The 21,910-nt window shown below is 35.9% G+C and overlaps 3 protein-coding genes across 3 annotated transcripts; all 3 read left to right on the forward strand.

Moving 5' to 3' along the window:
• The first annotated feature begins 5,173 nt into the window (after positions 1-5,173).
• LOC141611123 (protein IQ-domain 26-like) lies at positions 5,174-8,095 on the forward strand. Its single transcript, XM_074429573.1, has 3 exons — positions 5,174-5,703; positions 6,996-7,202; positions 7,309-8,095. The coding sequence occupies exons 1-3, from the start codon at positions 5,353-5,355 to the stop codon at positions 7,903-7,905; spliced, it is 1,155 nt and encodes a 384-aa protein (XP_074285674.1). The 5' UTR covers positions 5,174-5,352; the 3' UTR covers positions 7,906-8,095.
• Positions 8,096-15,022: 6,927 nt separating this feature from the next.
• Positions 15,023-18,223, forward strand: LOC141611124 (uncharacterized). The gene is made up of 3 exons (XM_074429574.1): positions 15,023-15,242; positions 15,379-17,453; positions 17,821-18,223. Exons 1-3 carry the CDS (start codon positions 15,203-15,205, stop codon positions 17,905-17,907), a joined length of 2,202 nt encoding a protein of 733 aa, XP_074285675.1. The 5' UTR covers positions 15,023-15,202; the 3' UTR covers positions 17,908-18,223.
• Positions 18,224-18,852: 629 nt separating this feature from the next.
• Positions 18,853-21,620, forward strand: LOC141612717 (NEDD8-specific protease 1-like). The gene is made up of 2 exons (XM_074431499.1): positions 18,853-19,026; positions 20,638-21,620. The coding sequence occupies exon 2, from the start codon at positions 20,646-20,648 to the stop codon at positions 21,405-21,407; it is 762 nt and encodes a 253-aa protein (XP_074287600.1). The 5' UTR covers positions 18,853-19,026; positions 20,638-20,645; the 3' UTR covers positions 21,408-21,620.
• The last annotated feature ends 290 nt before the right edge of the window (positions 21,621-21,910 follow it).

Genomic DNA, 21,910 nt, shown 5'->3' on the forward strand with positions numbered 1-21,910 from the left:
GTCTCTCAATAACGCTATTGAGAAACCGTCTCTCCGAAATTTTTGTGTTGCCCTAAAACCATTGCTCTACATTATATATAAAAGTAAATAAATAAAGGAAAGAAGAAAAGTATATGTTGATTAAGCGACGTATAACAAAGATTATGTCGATTGTCTGACTAATAGGAGTACATATTAATAGAAATAATCGTTTTACGTAGAGGTTATATTCCGTGTATAACTATTTAGAACTCGTTTGGCTGCCCCTTATAAATCATGGGAATTGGAAAATCCATGAATTATAAAATATGGATTTGTTTGGTTGCCCATTTATTGACAAAGGGTAGGAATTCAATAATCCAAGGACTTTCCAACTCCTTTGTGATGGAGATGTTGGATTATCTAGCCCATCCTAGGTAATTGCAAACTCTTGTGGAGTTAAATTCCTATATAGACAACCAAACGAATTTGTTAAAATCTCTTGAATTTCACGTGGAACTTAATTCCCATGATTTCGATATTCTTGTGGAGTTGTATTTCAGTGCGTATCCATACAAGTACAACACCTTAATTCCTTATAATTATTGATCCTTAACTAACAATTTATACTACGGAGTATTTAGTTATCCGTAACTAATAACTATTGATCCAATACCAAATTCTGTGTATATTAAGGTACTTTTTAGGACTTAAACTGTCAAAATTTTAGACCCGGATCGCTTTTATGCCTCAAAAAGTTTCAAATAAAAAGGTGTCAAGTAGATTTTAACAGCATTTAGTCTGATTTAAGTTAATCCAAAATATGTCACTTAACAAATGTTTTTTGGCCTCAAATGAGGCGCAAGGCTCCTCAGTCACACGACAAATGTCGAATCACATCATATATACTATTACAATATATGGAAGAGGGAGATTTAAAACTGCAAGGATTTAACCTATTTTACAATATCTCAATTTTAACTATTAGACTAAAACATCCTCATTCACATGTGACATGACTAACGTAAAATCACACTTAGCTTATACAATAAAGACAACCAGAAACATTAACTTCTACATCAGAAATAATAAAAATCATTTCATTGTTATGTGCACGTACATACTTTAAATTAACGTAGACATAATTATGTAAAATTGTTTGACATAATGACTGATGAAGAGTGGAGGGATAGCGGGAAAAGATCAAGGACATTATTTTTAAAAATCACCAACAAGTCCGTATGTACTTCATAATGACCTGCATACCGTGTAGTGTAGGGTATAAAAACATGGCATACCATAATAATTTCTCTGAAATAATTCTGCTTGTTAATAATTGCTTAACCCAATCCCTTGCGTTCAAATTCAAACTTCCAACAATGATAATCAACAACCGTATATTAACTTAGAGATGAGTTATGTTTTCTTTAATCGGTTAAACGTTTGAGACTTATTTGCCACCTTTTAGTTAGAAGAATCTTCTCTTTAGAATCGAAATTTTATGAAGCTTACTTTAACGAAATTGAAATTAAATCCAAGACACAGCCGAATTATTCAAGCACAAATTCTCATTATAGATGGACACTATCCGTCTATACGTATAGACGGATACCATTTCCCCTCACAAAATACCCATTTGCCATAAAGTGGGAAGCAGATGGAGGGTGCCCCACCTTGTCCCCCTACCCATTTTATTAGAGGTCTTTACCCGTCTGTTCGTCCCACCCGTCTATACCAAGACCTATTGTTATTCAAGAGCTTATGTTGTGAAGAACATCTTTATTTATGGCCGATGGTTTTACTTTCTCATGCATGCATTGGCCTATATATGTCATATATTGTTGACGATTTATTTATTTACTTTTAATAAAAAATTTCGTTACTACAAATAATACATAAGGAAAATGAATGGATGAGAGTCTATGAGTGATAATGTGCTAAGCGAGTACGAGCTTGACTTTGCTCGACTTGTACTCATGAACAAAAAGTCGAGGTTGAGCGTGAAAAAATTATGGTAATTCCTAAGTTTGCAAACTTAAATGAGGAGAGCCAATATTAACTCGGTTTGACTCATTAAACTCTCGAGCCAATCCCGAGCTTTGACCAAACCGTGCTTGGTGAGTTGCTCACGAGGTGTCATAAATGAGACAAAAGGAGTTTACTTTTATCTTTTTAATAAAAAGAGAGAAATATGACAAAATAATAACCAGCAAACACATATCGAACTTAAATGAGAATTTGCCTAAATGAATTTTGGGCCAAGATACATGAATGTATGAATTGTAAAAAAATATACATTCAAGGTATCACTCAAACTGACACGTAAAGATGACCCGACCTGTCCTCTTTGTTTGCAAGGTCAAACCCCCCAAATTAGAACATGATCCGAATCCAAAATGACTGTCAGTCAGTTTAGAGTCAAACTCTGACTTGACTCATTCGACTTGAAAATTTGGAACATTAACATACCTATTTCATTTTTTAAATTATTTTTTTTGGCAATTGTGAAAAAAAAAAGATTTTATACATTTAGCATTAGACTCATATGGTCAAATGCAGTTATTTCAGTAAAACCATAAACTAAGACAACAAAGTAACAATATCGGGTATAATAAACTTGTTGATGGCGTACGACAAGCTGGACACTAAGATCAACTTCAACATCCACTACTAGTGCTTGAAGAGACGAAAAGAGTTGGCCACGTGATCGAACATATTTTTACTCATCTTAGTTGACTGAGTTTCGGAGAAATACCTGCAACAAGACCTAATAGAGTGTCTCGAAGATTCATCTTCTCGGTTGTGATACACATTATCCATAGACCAACGAGCCCCTTGAGCCATCGAGAGAGAGCAAAGTGTACTTACGCCACAAGGATGTAGAAAGAAAAGGCGGAAAGTAGACCACAAAAGTCTGAGTCCAGAGGAGAGAAAAATCCTGCACTTTGGAATACAAACCCTGATGGCCGCTGACCAGGACCTCGTAGCCAGGAAAAGTGAGTAAGTAGCTAGATAGGTAACAAAAGAGAAAACCACTTGAACAATCTTACAACCAACACCATCTCCGAAGGCCGTAAAGATATGGGCTCAACATAGACCGGATGCAATATTACAGTCGTCATAATTAACCCATAGGTAAGAGGACAAGACACCCCAAACCAACAGGAGATTATTATTTGAAAGAGCAAAAAACACGACTTAAACAGTAGTTAGAGGTGAATCCCACCGCATCCGACCCGAACCAACATCACTGTCAAAACACCCAACTCCACCATACCGCACACATCTCAACCATCAAACACTCTAGCCTTGACCTCAGACAACAAAGGAAGCGACGGACCCAACGAACTCACCGAAACCAAGACCGATGCAGCGGAACTAGCTGACACAAAGACATCGACAACTACATCTGATAATAAACAGTACCCCCAAGGACCATTGACCTACATGCAACAAGACCAACTCTAAGAAACACACAACCCGACACTAAAAAGACCCGGAAATGGAACCAATATGTGGGGGGAAGGGGCGAGGGGAACACCAAATCGGCCCAAAACCACAACCACAAAACCAAAATGACACAAAGTAGATGAGCTATACTCATCGACACCAACGACAAGGACAATCGAGATTAAAGAAAGGAAGAGTGGGTTGAATGTAGTGCTTTCGATGACAGGACAGAGAATCGTAGGAACGAATAGACATGAGATTAAACCAGGCAGACAGCCGTCAAAACCATCGGACGGTCGAGTAAGAAACCGTGCTCCGTCAAGAGGGACAAAAGGTGAGGTCAAATCGAAAGGGAATAATCAATAGATGAGATGCGATAAATCGCCGGAGATAGGCCTTGAGATGACCCCGTCTTCGACGATTGATAAGGGAGACGGAGAAGCAGTGTGTGGTCAGAGGAGGCGCCGGAGCAAAGAAAGTAGGGTAGGGTTTTTTGTTTTTTTAGAAAGAAGGGAGATAAACTTCTAAAGAGAGGAATCGCAAAAAGTATTTTGATTTTAAAATTGAAAATTGAAAAACTGGTATCATATTGTCATATACTTTTTTATCGGAATTACTTTTTCACATACATTTTTTCATAAACTTTCCATATCATACCCTTTTTCCTCAAACTAAACAAATTTAGTCTTATATGAACTTTTTTTCCCAAAATTAAAAATAATTGTTCTAAAAATTTGAATAATGGATTATATTCTCCAATTTTTTGCAATTATTAGTATGTTTTGTTGAAATTATTAGGATTTATTAGTTATTGAAATTAATATGTTTACTTGTTTGTCAATTACGGAGTATCATCAATTAGGGTTTATGATTAGTGGAAGGCGCGGTGGTTAGAGTAGTGGACGGTTATGGCTACAAGTATTTTATGCCGGTCACTTACAATAGCATTTAACCGTGCTGCAAGTAATTGTTACATACAACTGTATGACATGTTTAAAACAATTAATCATACAAAATCACCACCCCAGGTGGAAGTGCAGGCAAGCACAGTAATAAAGACAGAAACTTGTTCCACATCAATTGAAATTGATCATATGAAGGTAAAATGAGTAAATTTTATACTAGAAATGGTTAATGTTTTTTTTTTTGAAAACAGAAATGGTTAATGGTTTTAACTGAGAAGCATTTGCATTTAGTATCAACTAAAGGACAATGCAAAGAGTGAAAAAATGTGAACTTTCTTGCCAAAGCAAAAGTAGCCCTCCGTCCACTGCCAAAATAACGTAACACCACTAAATTTGTGCAGATAACGAAAGTATATGATTAATAAAACCATTAATTGGGTATATTAAATCAAGGGTTGTCGGAGAAATGGGACGCCGAGGTTGGCCGGAGAACTGGGCGTCAGAGTAAGGTTGGACGGTGGGGATTGCCGGAGGGAGGTGAAGGGAAGGGAGAGAAAAAAAAATTCAATTAAATGAATGAGGGAGGAAAAAATGACAAGGGTATAATTGTAAAATTAGTCTACGCTGAACTAATTTGAACCCGTATAAGTTATAACCCAACCCCTATTTAAACCCGTTCCAAAACTAGATCCATCCAAGCATCCGACCCGTTTAACAGTACTATCCACAGGACCACATCTACTTTATCGACCGACTGAAAAAGAGGTCCCTCCGAACAACTCGAGTTATCAAACTTATCACAAACCTCATTCTTATCATAAGTTTATTTTTTTTGGAAGTTTCTAACAAAACTTGATTTCATACGTCATCCAAATTTAAAAAACGCAAGCACAACTCTGCCCAAGAAAAAGATCCCTCAACTTTTCAAATTCATTGTCATTCAAACCACATCAATTGTCTCTATATAAATACTTTCTCTAACTTCCCCTGTTTCATTAAAAATCCCAGTTCCAAATAAAATTTAAACCGGGTTTACAAAATGGGTAAAGCAACAAGATGGTTAAAATCACTACTAACCATGAAAAAACACCCAAAAAACAACGACAATGAAACAAACAAAGTTACTGATGAAAATATGAAGGTGAATAACCAAAGGAATAAGTGGTTGAAAGAGTATAATAATAGTGATGAGCAGAGGAAACATGCTATTGCTGTTGCGACCGCTACGGCTGCAGCAGCTGATGCGGCTGTAGCGGCAGCGCAGGCGGCGGTGGCGGTGGTTAGGTTAACTAGTAAAGGAAGAGGAGGTGGAGGTTTGTTTTATTCTACTTGTGGTGGTAGAGATAAATGGGCTGCTGCTAAGATTCAGGCTGTTTTTCGAGGTTATCTGGTAATGTTGCTTTCTTCGTCCTTTTTCTTTTTTTTGAAATTATTTTAATATTTTTTTGTTTAATCAAACGTATAGAATATGCTTGAATGGTGGGAGTAATTAATTGCGAAATGGATCTATTTTACACAATATTACAACGGTCGTATGAAATGTATTTGTCACAAGACTAATCAGTGTCGGAGTCAGGATTTCTCGTTAAGGGGCAAACTGGTAATGCCGTAAAGTAAATCTTACGAAAAAATCGAAATTTTTAACTAAGAAATTCGAAATTTTTAATGTCAAGCGGAACAAGCACCCTTGCTAGCCCCCTAAATGTGCCACTGAGACTAATTGTTTGTTTATTTGTGTATTTTCAAATTCAAACCACATTAATGTGTGTAGCTAGTTTTTTTTTTTTTTTTTAAAAAAAAAATTAGTCTAGAAATTTATTTATTTTAATTTTAATATTAACTCTGTTGAAAATGTCAACCGTTTCAATCGATAAAGTTATAAGAAATGACACTCATAAGACGTGACGTGTTCAAATCCTCTCAGCATCAATTTTCACTTTGTCAAACTTTTCATTGTACTAGTGATTTTTCTGCAAAATATTTGGAGGACAAGTTGAAAAAGTAGGCAGTAAGATTTGGTAGTTGAGTTTGTTTGATTTTTACTATATCAGCATCTGATTTTCTGTTAGATTTGTAAGAGTACAATGTACATTTTGCTTTTTTACATTTTGTACTTTATACTACATTGGATAAAACCTTTGAAATACAGAAAAAGTGTTTTTGTTGGAACTTGAGCAGTAAAAATAAAGTTAATTGCTAATATTGGTAAACTTCAAGATGATTTTTTGGTCAACTTTTAGTGAGTAGGTTTGTTTTTTCTCTTTTCCAAATTGTTATCCCCCAATATTCTTGTTTCCTTGACCTTTTATGTTCTAAATTTGAATTTTCAAGCGGTTCGGTCCCGTCATGCATTTTTCGACTTGCGTCACATATTTGGTCAAATGTAGTGAATTGGACTGAATGAACAGAATTCAAATTTTAATCTCAAGTCATATCACTTATCTATATTTTAAATGCTCTAAGATTAATTTAATCTTCAATTTGGTATGGACCATCTTATGCAACGGTCGTTTTCCGAGTATGTGGCATGATGTTCTGATACGAGTATGACATTTAGACATTTCATTTTAAACTGAAAAAAATGAGAGTGTTTAGTAAATTAGACAACTGTGACTTTATCTTTGTAGTCGAGCCTAAATAATCGAGTAGGGGATGTAACTTTGTGTTTGATTTTACTAATAGGCGCGGAGAGCATTACGAGCATTGAAAGGCCTAGTGAAGTTACAAGCTCATGTTCGAGGCTTTCTAGTCCGAAAAAGAGCAGATGCAACTCTTCATAGTATGCAAGCATTGGTTCGAGCTCAAGCTACTGTCCGATCACAAAGAGCTAATCGAACCCTTGCGAAAACTGGCACGCTTCATTCTGATTTTCGACCACGCAGATCCATGGTAAGAATCAAATTCAATTATAATCCGAAGAAATAATAATAATAATAATAATAATAAATTAATTTAATCAGTTTGGTATACTGATGCTTGGCTGCTTGATTTTCAGGAAAGAGTTATAGACGAGTCAAAAAACCATCAAGTCCAGAGCAGAAGACTTTCAACATCATACGACACGTATAATCCGTACGAAGGGAGTCCGAAAATTGTAGAGATCGACACGTTTAAGCCGAGATCACGATCAAAAAGACTCAACCCAAACCCGGCATTCTACGACTCATATGGTGATGAGTTTCAGTACCCAACAATGTCGTCACCTTTGCCTTGCCCCGTCCCAATCCCGCCTAGACTGTCTATACCAGAACGTCGAAGTATACACCGCAATGGCTATGATTGGTACGGTGATGACTGTCGAATCTCATCAACGGCCCAAAGCACGCCTCGTTGCACCAATTTGAGCCGATTAAATGGGCCTTCGACCCCTACCAAGAGCGTAGGTGGGGAACATTACTTTAGGCCGTACTCTAACCACCCTAGCTACATGGCGAATACACAGTCGTTTCGAGCTAAGTTGAGGTCTCATAGCGCTCCTAAGCAGAGGCCCGAGGGTCGGTCCAAGAAGGGGTTGTCGTTGGATGAGATTATGGCTGCTAAGAATAGCATTAGTAGTGTTAAGATGCATAAGTCCCCTTTTCAAGTTCAATAAAGTTTGAACTTTTAGGTAAAAGAAATGAAGAAAGAATTTGACTGTAGAGTAAAAAGATGAAAAATCCGAAATTACTGCTAGTCTTCTAGTTTAACTTTGTGTATATTCTAAAGGAAATGGATCTGAATCTGGATCATTTATGTAAGAATCTCATGTTTTTTCTATTCTATTTGATGAATTACCCTTTTTTTGCGATTGTGTAATGAGTCTTGATGCATGAACCGTTCAATCTTTGCCCGATTGAGCGTTATAACAAGCAAATGCAACCGTCCAGCCGCTCTGTGAGCGAGTTAAGGCGGTTACAAGATTGTAACATTGTAGTAAGTCAGTAAGTGAAGGTCATTGTATAAAGGGCGTTCAAAAATAGCAAATATTTCCGAATTTCTTGTAAATAAAAATAAAATAATAGCACTACTGCACCACCAAGTAATATAAAGGTTACCCCAAAACTCAATGTAGCTTGCAAGTTGTAATATAAAGATATAAAGGTAATATCAAAACTCGACATCACCTGATAATTCGATCTCATTTTTTCTTTGTAAAATATGCGGAGTACTAATGATTGATATTTTATTGGTTTTACTTAAAATGGTCTTAAATTAAGACCTTTTATTGGCTTCTTTCAATTTAACATACCTGTCATCTTAAGTTCAAACTCTTAAGTAAGAATTTGGTAATGATTTAAGGTTTTGGGGGGAGAAGTACTGACTGGTGGCACGAGCCACGAGGGTGTGATCATCAATGACATCAGGATATCTGGTAAAGTGGTAAAGGACTTTAAAAGGTAGGAACAGTACAAGGTTAATATAGGTATTTGTGCCAGTCTTTTTGACTCAACTCTATACTTATCGCTTCATTTCGTGCAGTGTGTTGATAAGAATCTACGAAGTATCTGCTTATGTCGTTCACATTTTTTATTTTTCCATTATTGCCCTTGATGCTCTTCTGACTTTTTAACTGATGAAGTTATTTGTTTATGACTAGAGAATACTTCCTCCATTCCAGAGAGTGAAGTGAACTATAAGACCATCCCCAAATAAGGTCAATTGCTAGGTCATGACCTTGCTTGGTCACACTAATCATCAATTAACAAAAAAATTATGGTGACCTTTGGAGAGAAGAGGTCAATTTGTGACCTTTGGTGGTCAATTTGTGACCTTTGGTGGAGCAAATTGACCCAACTCATGACCTATATGTGGCGATATGTGATTGGTTGACAATATTAATAATTAATAAAAAAATATATATATGAAAAAGTGATATAATGTGGAGAGATATAATTGGTTGAAAAGTGAAAAATAATTGGATTGATAACCTAGGTTGTGACCTTCTGCTTGGGAGGGTGAAAGTAGGTCAAGATAAATAAAGTAGGATTAAGAGTAAAACAGGGTCGTGACCTAATTAGCGCGACCTTTGCTTGGGGATGGTCTAAGGACCTTAGTTTCACATAAACATAGCTATAAGGACCCAATATATTAGAGCATCCACAATGGTAAGCAACAACCCTACTAGCTTAACTCTCTACATCACATTTTTGAGCTACAACACTTTTAAGCTACAAACTTCCCCAATGGTTAAGTTATTAAGAGTTGTTGCTTAAATGGACTTATATACATTTATTTAATTGGCACATATCTCTTTGTGGGTCCATTTGAGCTACTAGCTCCATGGAGCTAGTTGCTCAAACTAAGCTACTTCATGTGAAGCTCTCCAATGGTTGAAAGAACTAAACTTGAAACTTTTAAATTCTATGCTGTCATTTTGTTTCAACCATCGGAGATCTTTCTTAGAGGAGAGCTTTAAGGACCTCAGTCTCTTAATTCCGTTAAATCTAACGGAAGGGGCTAACCTTGTGCTTTCTTTTGTATAGTTGTCTCCATTTTCTTCTCCTTCTTTTTTTAAAAAAATAAAATAAAATAGTTTTGTATCTTCCAAATTAAGCTTATGTTTATTGGGTGTTTATTTAAGTTTCTAATGTGTTAATTTAATAAACAATAAGTCTTGGTGTAGACGGGTGGGGCGTATAAACGGGTAAAGACCTCTAATAAAATGGGTAGGGGGACAAGGTGGGGCACCCCCCATGTGCTTCCCACTTTATGGTAAATGGGTATTTTGTGAGGGGAAATGGTATCCGTCTATATGTATAGACGGATATTGTCCGTCTATAATGAGAATTTGGGTTTAATAAAATCGTTATTATACGAGTCTGAAGTGGCATGTTATTTTAGAGTCGAAACCCGACTCGGTCCTTGGGTCAAATAAAAAATATTTTAAAATTTTACTTTTTATAAGTTTTGTAATATACCTACTGTAAGTAAAAAGTATTACTTCCTCCGTCCCAGTCAATAGTTTATATTCGAGCTCAACTAAAACTCGATTAAACCATTATTTTCTTTACGTGTTTTTTTCATATTTTAAAATAATAATAATAATAATAAAATGAGGCTAAACGAGTTTTCCGTAGAGCTTTACTAAGGTCAGAATCAGCTTGAATTTGGTCAAACTTGGTTCGAAATCAGCTCAAAATAGAGTTGATTTCGGGAGCTATACTAGCCTACTCAAATCATTGACAGCCCTACATATAAGAAGTTTTGAGAAACATTTTCGATAAGAATTTGGAATATAGAAAAAAAATTCTTAGTCGTAATGAATAATACAAGTTATCAAGATGAACTAGAAACATATCTATGGAGTAAAGGATAAAAGAGATTGTTGTACGAGTATAATATAATTACATAATATACACAGATTATCATCTAAGACGATTACATCCGTTTCAAGGTTAAGACGGTCAAATACGCTCACTTGGATGAACAAGAAAAAGTTAGAATGCATATGGAAAAATAAAAGTTTTACTTGTATCTTATATGCCTATATAAATGACCCGTTTTAATATTAAAACGGATAACTTCGTTTAAGGAAAGGAAAGATTAGCCGGACAGAATAATAGACTCCTATTTAGTGTTGCTATGTAATACAGTAGAAACTTAAACAAACATAAAGAATAATTTGGATGATTAAAAAATGAATACAAAAAGCAGGCACAAACAAACTAAAAGCAAACGTTAGGCGCACCTGTTAGATCTAACGAACTTAGAAAATTGAGGTCCTTAAAGCATTGCTTTAATTTTTGGGGTCCTTATAGCTATATTCATGTAAAATTAAGGTCGTTATAGTTTAGTTTACTCCTCCATTCAACTCCACTCTACCACTTTGCTTTTTCACGTTCGCCAACGCGTGTTTTATGTAGTAAATATTGTTAGCTACGTATTTGCAAAAATTATAAAAGTTAGATATTTTTAATGCACTCGTAAAGACGAATCAAACAAAGATCCCATGCACATGAATATATTTTCACTTATGTATTGAGAGAAATCGAGATTGAATGTGCACTTGTGAATAGTGTATAAAATGAAAATAGGTAGAGTGGAGTTGAATGGAGGAAGTATCATCCATCCTATGATCTAGTGATCTACTCCATATTTCATTTGAATCTACAAAACACAAATTCTCATTTCTGACGGAAAAAATCCATCGTTTTGAAGAGACGAGAGATAAAAGGACAAGAGGGCAAATAAGGAGGGCAAGAGGTCTCTTTGAAGACACTGTCACAAGCAAAACTCTTTGAACAAAAAATTAAGGATAAGAAAAATTAGGACTATTAATTAACCTTCACAACATACTCCGTATATATATAGTATAACCAGAGTTCTTAAAACATACTCGTATTTTTAAAAGCGTATATATTTTATTTGTATGTGAAAGGTGAAAGTTCGAGAAAAGATCCAAAAAAGAAGATATCTTGCATTACTCGAGTATAAAATGGAGAGCAAATTAGACGAGAAATCAAAAGGACTATACACACAATGTGTCATCCAGTCTAATCCGGTTTTTCTCGGGCTTAGACCGAACCAGCTCGGAGACAATACGATTGTGAACCTAGAGATCGAACCGACACGTATCACTTTTTGAACATCCTTACCTAAATTTTCCAAAAAAATTGCGAGGATGCCTTATGAAATTAGTCATCCCCCTCCTTAAAATTTTCCGCACCCCTAAGTTCAAATCTCTGCTGCTACAGTAAAAAAATGTCATCACTTTAACATATTTGACCCGTCTTTTACTTAAGACGGATATATCCGTCTAAAGTAAGGCTAATTGATTAACAATAAAGGCTGATATATTCAAACAATTTTTTTTTTTTATTATAGTCCCACCTATAAAATTCAGATGTGCATTAATGTTTGATATACGTACTACTTTAGGCATCTCTGTTAATTTGCCATGTTAAGGTTGAAAATTTAGAAACTTCCTTAAACGTGAAATAGATCCATTTTACCACTTTTAACTTACATTTTCCTGCTGCTCAGTTATCTCTTTCTGTTTCAAACTGCTTCCCACTTTTACTCATCTGAGTCAATATGTGCAATGTGCCTCGTTCTTGTGATTGTGAGTCCTGTCCCATTCTACCTGGTTTACCCAGTTTTAGACTATAAATGCATCAGTGGGTAAATAATTCCTTATGGTGTTAAATACTGGTAATAACTAACACCATCGAGTTGTTTCTTATTCGGTTTTACATTGTAGTATTTGAGTATGACTTTCACAACCATACTAGTGTAATGTAAGACTTTTGCGCTCTGTCAAAAAAAAAAAAAAATACTAACAACATCGAGTCGTGATCAAGTTAGTAAGGTGATAAATGCTTATTTAAATCGGATGTCTTAAATTTAAAACGGGTCAACTAGTATAAATAAGACAAAAGTAGAATGTATATATGAGAAGAACCGTTTATAAATTAGAAAGGTTGAGAACATCACAATTATTATACCAACTTGCTTGTCATCTATCAAGTAATAAGTTTTGTGAGAGTGTTCATAAAATTGTAATGAAAATTCATTTGAAAGCCTTAAAATAATTATGTCAATTCAAATTCTGCTAGATTATGTCCTGTTTCAACTGTAGCTTATAAGTATGCTTCTGACCTAACTCAACTACTGTAATCAATACTTTGGTGATAGTGATGAGTGAAGAACAGTGTGATCATCAATGACATTATCACATTAACATTCAAATTTGGTGACAACAAATTAACAATAAGGCCTTGGCCATGTTGTAACCTGCAACTCGACAAATATGACTCAAATTCTAAATAAAATGACTAGTGTAGACCGTAAATATATTGTGTGTTGTGCGGAAGGGTGAATACCTTCTATTGGGTATTTGCTGAACCGATGTTCATTGTTCATAATTGTACGATATTATTCGCTTTAGGCCAAGCGTTCACGGATTAACTATTGGACTCCTTCTTAAAAGATCTTGTATTATTATATTTTGTGGCACATATAAATACGATCTTCCATCTTTACATTACCGATGTGGGATATGAGTGTGCACCCTAACAATCCGTCCCTCAAACCAAGAACCATCATCTTAACTCGGACCCCTGAACTCCTTGGAGAACTTTACTCCCACAACCTACATCCCCAACTTCTTGAAACGCGAAATATCACCAAGTCTTGATAACCTCCCATTAGCCGACAGTCCGACACACCATGCTACTGCGAGCCATCTGCACCACATGTTACAGGCTGGTTAAGTGAATGTCTCCACATGCTGAGGAACCTGCATGTCCGTGTGCCCTTCTTAGGAATTTGCTACACATCCATATCGAACATCATCTCCATCCAATATACACTGGCAACACTGCCCATGGTCCGCCGCTTCAGAAGTCCTATAACACCAACGGTCTCTTCCATTCAACCATGAAAGAACCCACCAGACCTGTGGCACCCAACTTGATAAGGGCCCACCTGATCAACAACTCTAGTATACAAACGGTCTTTGTCCCACAAGACCTATGACACCTTTCATCCATTTATCCCTGGACGGGCTTGCTCAAGGCTCCACCTCGAGCTAGGAGTTTCATGCCTTACAGTGTAAGTCACCTTCAAGTCTTGACTCCATGCATGCTTCACCAACGTACCACCCTTGGACTTTAAGATTTGCAAACAGTGTGCCAGATCGAGCTCACGCGTCCGTGACTCGGGAATACTATCTGTTCCGCTCTCCAAACTCCACCATTTGTACGTTGTAGAGGCTAGGCCCAAGTTTAACCTTGGGCTCTAATACCACTTGTTAGGTCCGCCGCCTCAACCACATCACCACATTAGTGTGATATTGTCCCCTTTGGCCAATTCCATACGGTTTTGTTCTTAAACTCCTTCCAAAAAGGCCTTATACTAATAGAGTGGTGGGTCTCTTATAAACTAGGTAGAACTTCTCTTCTTTTCTAATGTGAGACTTGGGTTGCTACCCCCAACAATCCTTCTCTCGAAACAAGGACCACATCATTGTCCTTCCCTCCAACCATACTATCTATCCATCTGACACCGCAGTTTTTACCCAACGGGACCCGCCGCCTGATCACAACATTATCAGTCAAACTTTCGACACAAGACACCCTCAGATCTCCAATCACGAGGTCACACTAAGGGCTCTGATACCAGTTGTTGTGCGGAAGTATGAATACCGCGTGTTAGGCTTGATGCACCGATGTCCACTGTCCATAATAGTACGATAATGTCCGCTTTGGCCGAAGCCATCATGGATGTATTCTTGAACTCCGTTCCAAAAGCCCTCGTACTATTATATTTTGTAGCACATAGAAAGATGATCTTCATTTTTATACTATCGATGTAGGATATGAGATTGCACCCTAACATTGCATTTGATCCTCTCCATTTTCTCAAAAAAATCGAGCTACTTTTTTCTTGTTATCAACTATTCCTATTCAGTTATAGATGCAAAAAGACTATCAAATGTTTTTCCGAAAGTGCAAAGTCACTAATCTCTGTCGCGACTCGTCACTCTTCGTCTCTTAACCTTTCGTTATACAAAATGATAGTTTTAACTTGGCCCAATCTCATATAAAACCAAATAAATATTTACGTTCGATCCAATTTAACATTTTTTTTTTTGCATAGTTTACCCAATACGAAATGGTTACATGCATATAAGCAAAGCCCAAATTCTTGACTCACATGACCATTCAAGTTCACCTGAAGCCAATCATATTATCAACATTTCCCAACGGTCATAAAACCAGAAATTTAAATCCTTCAAATTCCCCATATAAACAAACCCCAACGGTCACATTTTCATCACAATTTTATCCTCAACAACTCCCTCCAAATCACACTAATCATCATCTTAACTAACAAACACTTCAATTGCAGTTTCTTTCTCCATTAATCATTATCAAAAAAACAAAACAAAAATCAAGAAAATCAAGAAAATGGAGAATTCTAATAAAACAGTTAATCATTCATTTTCAGGTAAAAATAATTAATAAGTAGTTCATAGTTTCAGCATTCTTCAATTTAATCATCAAATTAAGTAATGGGTATTTAAAAGTTCAATTCTTTTGTTGATTTATTAATGGGTTTTTGTTGTTGGCTGATTTTGATGCAGGAAACAATGAAAACGAGAGTGAAAGTCTAAGAAATTCACAGCAAAAGAACAAGAATTTCATGTCACCAACGATTTCCGCTTCATCGAAATTCAATTCTACACCAAACAAGAAGGTTCTTGGAGAGTGGAAATCACCAAAATCTGATCTTGGTAAATTGGGTAACTCTAATTCTGGTAGTAGAAAATCTTTGCCTAAAATCCCATTAATTTCTCCTAAAAATGTTGTGCATTCTCCTAAAAACAATGATGAATTTGTACACGGTGATGATTCTGTCTTACCTTATGATCCTCTGACTAACTACTTGTCTCCTAGACCGAGATTTCTCCGATACCGGCCTAATAGAAGGCGAGAAATCTTGGTTAAGACGGGTGAAAAAACCGATACTGATAGCGATAGCAATAGCGATTCTGATAGTTGTATTGACAGTTTATCCAAGGAAGAAAGTGAGGAAATTGTGATTTATAATCAAAAAGTTGTTGTTCTTGATGAGGAAGATGAGGGTTTGGATGAATTTGAAGAGGAGAATTGGGGATTAAAATGGGGATTATTCAAGTTTTTAATTGTGTTGTGTTCTGTGTTTTTCTGTACAATGTGCATATGTTCTATGAATTCTTCTTCTTTAATGGTTAAGCAAGAATTTAAGGGTGTTGGAATTGAGTATAAACAAATTGTTAACATGGGTTTTAAGATTGTTTCATTGAGGAGTCTTGATTCTGGAAGTTTAGTCTTGGGTGGAAAAAACGGTTCAGATTCGGGTTTGGTTGAACTCGATTATTCTGGTTTAGAATTTGATGAGAATTTGAGTGGAAGTGTTGAGGATGATGAGACTGAAATTCTGACAAAGGTCAAGTCTTTGGATGATTACTATCAGATTCGACCTCGATTGGAGGATGAGTTTGCAGTAACCAATGTTGCATTAGAAGCTGATCAGAAAAATGTGAGCCGGCCTCGATTGGAGGATGAGTTTGGAGTAAACAATGTTGTATTAGAACTGGTTGAAGGGCCTAGAAGTGAAGACTTTAGTGGGGTAGTGTTAGGAAGTGTAGTCGATAATTCTGCTGACGTTCCTGATTTTAAGGCGATAGACGAGGAAATTAGGGTTGATTTTGATAATGTGGGTGTTGAGGAACATGAGATTGCTGATGCGAGGATTGAGTATTATCAAGCTGAAATTGAAGCGCAGATGGCTGCATCAGAACTAAGTGAGGCTCCTGATGTTGAACTGCCCTATGTGGGTGATGATGAACATGAGATTGCTGATGCGAGGATGGCTGCATCAGAATTAAGTGAGGCTCCTGATGTTGAAGTTCCCAATGTGGTTGAGAAGAAAAGCGGGATTGCTGATGCGAAGATTGAGTATTATCAAGCTGAAATTGAAGTTCAGCAGATGGTTGCATCAGAACAAAGTGAGGCTCCTGATGTTGAGGATTTGGTTGGTATGCCTAGTTCTGAAGTAAAATCTAATAAGACGGTAGAAGGGGAAATTCGGGCTCATTTTGATAAGGGATTGGAAGACATTGAAGCGAAATCAAAGCAAGATTCTAGGCTGACATTCAGTGAGCTGATATGGCCTGTGATATCACCACTGGTTGCTTTCGGTTTACTGTCATCATTGGTTTGGAGATTCTATTGTAAGTGTAAAAGGGCGTCTTCTAAGACTCGATCCTCAAATGTGAAGTTTGGCTCTAATATCGGAACAGCTGGGAGAATCAGGCAAGGGTTGCCTCCTAAATCAGGAGAGAAAACTGATAGATATCGACAGTTGAATGCTTCATCAGTTCGGAAAATTGATCATTCTGAAGTGAGCCCTCCATTAAGTGCTAATCCAGTGGAAATTCTTGAGAGGGATGTTCATACAATCATTCCAAAGGTGAAGCAACTCGGGGAGTTCGAGGTTGGAGTAGAGTTTACTCATTTACTCAAGACTTATCCTTTGAGAGATGAAACCATGTGTTCCACTCCTGATATAAAGGGCGCAACTAGGCGAACTTCAGTTTCTAGCTCCGGTTTATCAACATCTGAATCTTATTCACGTGGTAGCTACGTTCCTCAGGACACCACCTCTATGAAGAAGGTCAGTAACACAAGCCTTCGATTCTTAGTTAACTTTGTATATTAAGTTCTGTTTGGCCTCGTTGTTCCTTTGTGCATCATTTTTATCCTAGTGCATCTCATTATCGGCAAATGACAGGTAGTGAAAAATGAGCAATATTGCGTAATGTCATCAAAATTCAGAACCAAAGAATAGTGAACCTGTACGGGATTAAGTACAGGTTCCAATCATAACGTCCTATACCGCTTTGTTTAGACCTGTTTCACTATTACTGCAAGCATTACTGTATTCTGAATCTGGTACTGCGTACCGTTTATTGTACAGGAAGAATACAATCCAGTAGTAAAATGATGCTTATTATTTCCTTTGTGTGTTATTTTCTACACAGGATGGCAGAGAGGAAGTGAGCAGCAAGGCAACTCCTACACCAAGGAGATCGACTCGACTACGGAGCAAAGGGGTAACATCTCCATGATGCTAAACATTCAGCAATTCAAGCCTTAGTAGTAGCATCAGATTTTCAGTTGCTCTTACTGAAATTTTAGTTAACAAATCTCAACTGTTGGAAACTTTAGTTAACAATCTTTTGTACTAATTTCATCGTAATTACCGGATTTGCTATATAATTCAAATCTGGTAACCCTGATTTGAACTATTGGTGGAATGTTAGTGTCAAATTGAATTCCTTTAGCAAGAAAAGTAGCACATATACTAATCTATGTGTGCCCCATGTTATCTTTAGTGAAATGAAATGAACTTGGACAAAATATGATCATTCTTAAGAAACTTCATTTTCTGTTTCATTTTCTAGGACAGTGATCCTAGTCTCCTAGCTTCTAATCATTGTATTTACATAATCCCGGAAATTTTTGAGAAACGGTATTTTACTAGCTTATTAAATTTAATCATCTCCATGATGATTAAAGTCTGAAGTCCGGTTCCCACGCTCATGGCTGAACCACTCATTTGACATTTATCAACTAGTTAATAGTTAGTTAGTTAACTATGTGTAACTAACTAACTATTAACGAAGTAACTAACCATCTAGTACATAGATTTAAGTGATTAAGTTGGATGTAACTCGATAAGGCCGATGTGCCATAGAATAGCTCAAAAAGTAAAGTTTCTTTAATTTATATATTTGAAGCACAAATTATCTGAAGACACTGTATTTACATAACTTAGGGAAAGACGGGTTCGTTAATCAATAAAAACCCAATAACTTTTCAGTGCAAGTTTATGCTTCATACCTGATATTTTCAATTTACAACTTCATACGGAGTATAATTTTGTTTTAAGAATTTACACAATTAAATAGTATTTAGGTTTTGATATTAAATCATCAAGTCATAATAAAAACATTAAGTTTTGGAAATAGAATTTGTTTATAAAAAAAAAAAAAAAAAAAAAGACACAATTTAGTTTTGGACTTAATTCGCTTTTCCTAAAGTGTAGAGGAAGACGGTTTCTTTTAATAGGGAGACCGTCTTTCAATAAACTTTTGAGAGACCGTCTTTCCATAACCTTCCACGAGAAACTCCCGCCGCCGCCGCCGCCGCAATTTCTTCATATCTACTCCGTAGCATATTCACTGGTAAATCCTTCATCTTTTTTTTTTACTTTTTTTTAGTATTCGTTTGTTAACGATTATTGATTCGATTGAATTGCTTGCTTTGAATCATTACTTACAAAATTAATTTCATTGTTTGTCAATTATGAATTTCAATTAATTAATTCCCCCAATCTAATCCACAAACCCTAATTTCCAACATCATTCATCTACAAACCCTAATTCCCCCAATCTAATCCACAAACCCTAATTTCCTACCGAATTACTTCCAAATTTGACGGCATATTGGGGATATATGTCAATAGATACTCCGTAGTTATATCTGGAATTGGGAAACTAATTTTATTAGGGCATTAGCAATAGATGAACCTTCAATAGGTTTGTTCTCATGCCACATAAGATAATATACAAACTCATTTATTTGCGAACTTCATACCAACAATAGATAAACCTATTCAAGGTTCATAACATGGCCTACTGTACTATTTCTTCTCTCACATTCTCTCTCCATAAACCTGGATACTATATTGTAACCCCTCTCATCCATGAACCTCAACACCCATGTCCAACAATAGAGGGTTTGTAGACAAACCTCTAAAATAATGGACACATCATCTTACAAACCTTTTGACAAACCTCTATTGCTAGTGCCCTTAGGATTAGGAGATACTCCCTCCGTCACGGTCAATTATTGTCTTTTGATTTTGGCACAAAGACCAAGGAGAGGGGAAGAGCCCAATTACTAGATGACAAGTGGAATAAATTAAGTATTAATGATCAAATTACTCATCAAGTTCATTCTAAAAATAGAAATGACAACAATTGATTGAGACACCCAAAAATAGAAAATGACAACAAATCCCCTATTTACTAAATGAATAGGCGCCTAAAACATATTTCCTAGAATAGTGCTTGGTATTTTTAGCATATACTATAAGTGTCGACATGAAAAGTTATAAATTGATATAATCTTTTGTATTTAAATATTTATAACATTTAATATTTCACATTCTGCACAACTTTATCTCCGATTTTTTTAGGATAAGGAAACTCTTTTTTTTTTTTTAAAAACTTTTTGATAAAAATTTATTGACTTTTTATGATAAGAAGTTGCGGCTAAAAAATATAATATTAGTAAATATTTGTTAAAATTATTGACTTTTCATGATAAAAATTTGCAGCTAAAAAATATGTTATTAGTAAATATTCGTAAATTAACATCATTAATTTCTCGGTAAAAAAAATCAAAAAAAAAATACTCATTTTATTACTTCTTACGATTTAAATTTTTATTTATTTCTCTAATCAAAATACGTTAATGAGAAACATGAAAAATAAGTGAATTATCAATTAAATTTATATAAATAATAAACTAAAAAGTAAAACTCTATAAATACCGTGTATACGGGGTCTATCTTAGTAACTCTATAAATACCGCACATTCATTGTACGGGATATTAACTAGTAATTCAGTAATTTATTAGGATTACGGAATAATTCAGTAGTTCGATTGGAAGTGATATTATTAGGATTAGGAAATTCTATATTTGCCCCGTCTTAAAGGTTTATGACATATACTTCCGTCTTAAACAAGAATTTGTGTTCCTTATTTATGTCTGATATATTGTTTTGAAGACACAAAGATGATCCAGTATGAGGACGTTGTTCTTCAAGAGTTGGATATCGACACCCTACGACCAGATTGCCTTCTTGCTGACAAAGTCTTTGCATTCTACTTCGCCTATCTAACCTCTACCAACAAGACCGATGATGTTCTGCTGGTCGAACCTACTGTGTCTTCTTGGCTTGCACGTTGTGATCAGGCCGAGGCCAGTTCTTATGCTGAATCTTACAAGCTGTCGACCAAGAGCCTGGTCCTGTTTGTTGTAAATGACTCTGATGGTTCTTGTCAGGGCGACACTGGAACTCATTGGAGCACCTTGGTTTATCATAGATCCATGAATTCGTTTATTCACTTTGATACCATGGAAGGAACGAATCACCTTCCTGCCATGAAACTGTACGAAGCCGTTAAGAGTTACATGGGTTCAGGTGGCCAGGCTGCAAGGTTGCAGACATCAAAGAAAAAGAAGGATAAAAAGAAAAATCCCCGGTCTGTCTGTAAACCGTCGCTTGATGTTCCTCTTACTGCAGTTGCTAGTTTGCCTGTCTTCAGGGAAAGTGAGGACATCCAACAGCAGTCAAATGGATATGACTGCGGACTTTACGTATTAGCCATTGCAGAGTTTATCTGTCACTGGTTCAAAAATGAAATGAATAATATTATCCAGGACGATCTGGTATCAGCGGTAGTCAAGGAAGATTATCATTCCGTGGAGTTTCAAATGCGTAACAAGGTACGAGATATCATACGGAAAGTGGGCAATCAAAAAGAGCAAAACTAGCCAAAAACTGGGCAGTGACTAATTTCAATTGACATTCCTCCTCGACTCGAAACTCCTAACCTACAGCAACTTTACTCCTATTTGGTTATGTTTTCTTTCTCGTCTCGTTCATATTATTTTGCGACGTAGCTTATTTATGAAGTAATCCAATTCTGAAAAAAGTAGAGTTTTTGAAAGATTACTAATGTCCTAATATTCTTATCTTTCTGCTTATCTTTTCTACTACATAAAACCAATTAAAGTTGCTTAGTTATATAATGTGTATATATTATCTATGGATAATATATGAAAGTGTGTCTAATTGGATGCCATTAACAAGAAAAGCAGCAAATATACAAAACTATGTGTGCCCCACGTTATCTTTAGTGAAATTAAATGAACTTGGACAAAATATGATCATTCTTAAGAAACTTCATTTTCTGTTTCATTTTCTAGGACAGTGCTAATAGTTAACTCTAGTGATTTAGATGACAAAATCAATTTCTTCCGTTGTAGCTTATAAT

The sequence above is a fragment of the Silene latifolia genome, chromosome 11 (genome assembly GCF_048544455.1).
Source record: "Silene latifolia isolate original U9 population chromosome 11, ASM4854445v1, whole genome shotgun sequence".
NCBI classification, from domain to species: Eukaryota; Viridiplantae; Streptophyta; class Magnoliopsida; order Caryophyllales; family Caryophyllaceae; genus Silene; species Silene latifolia.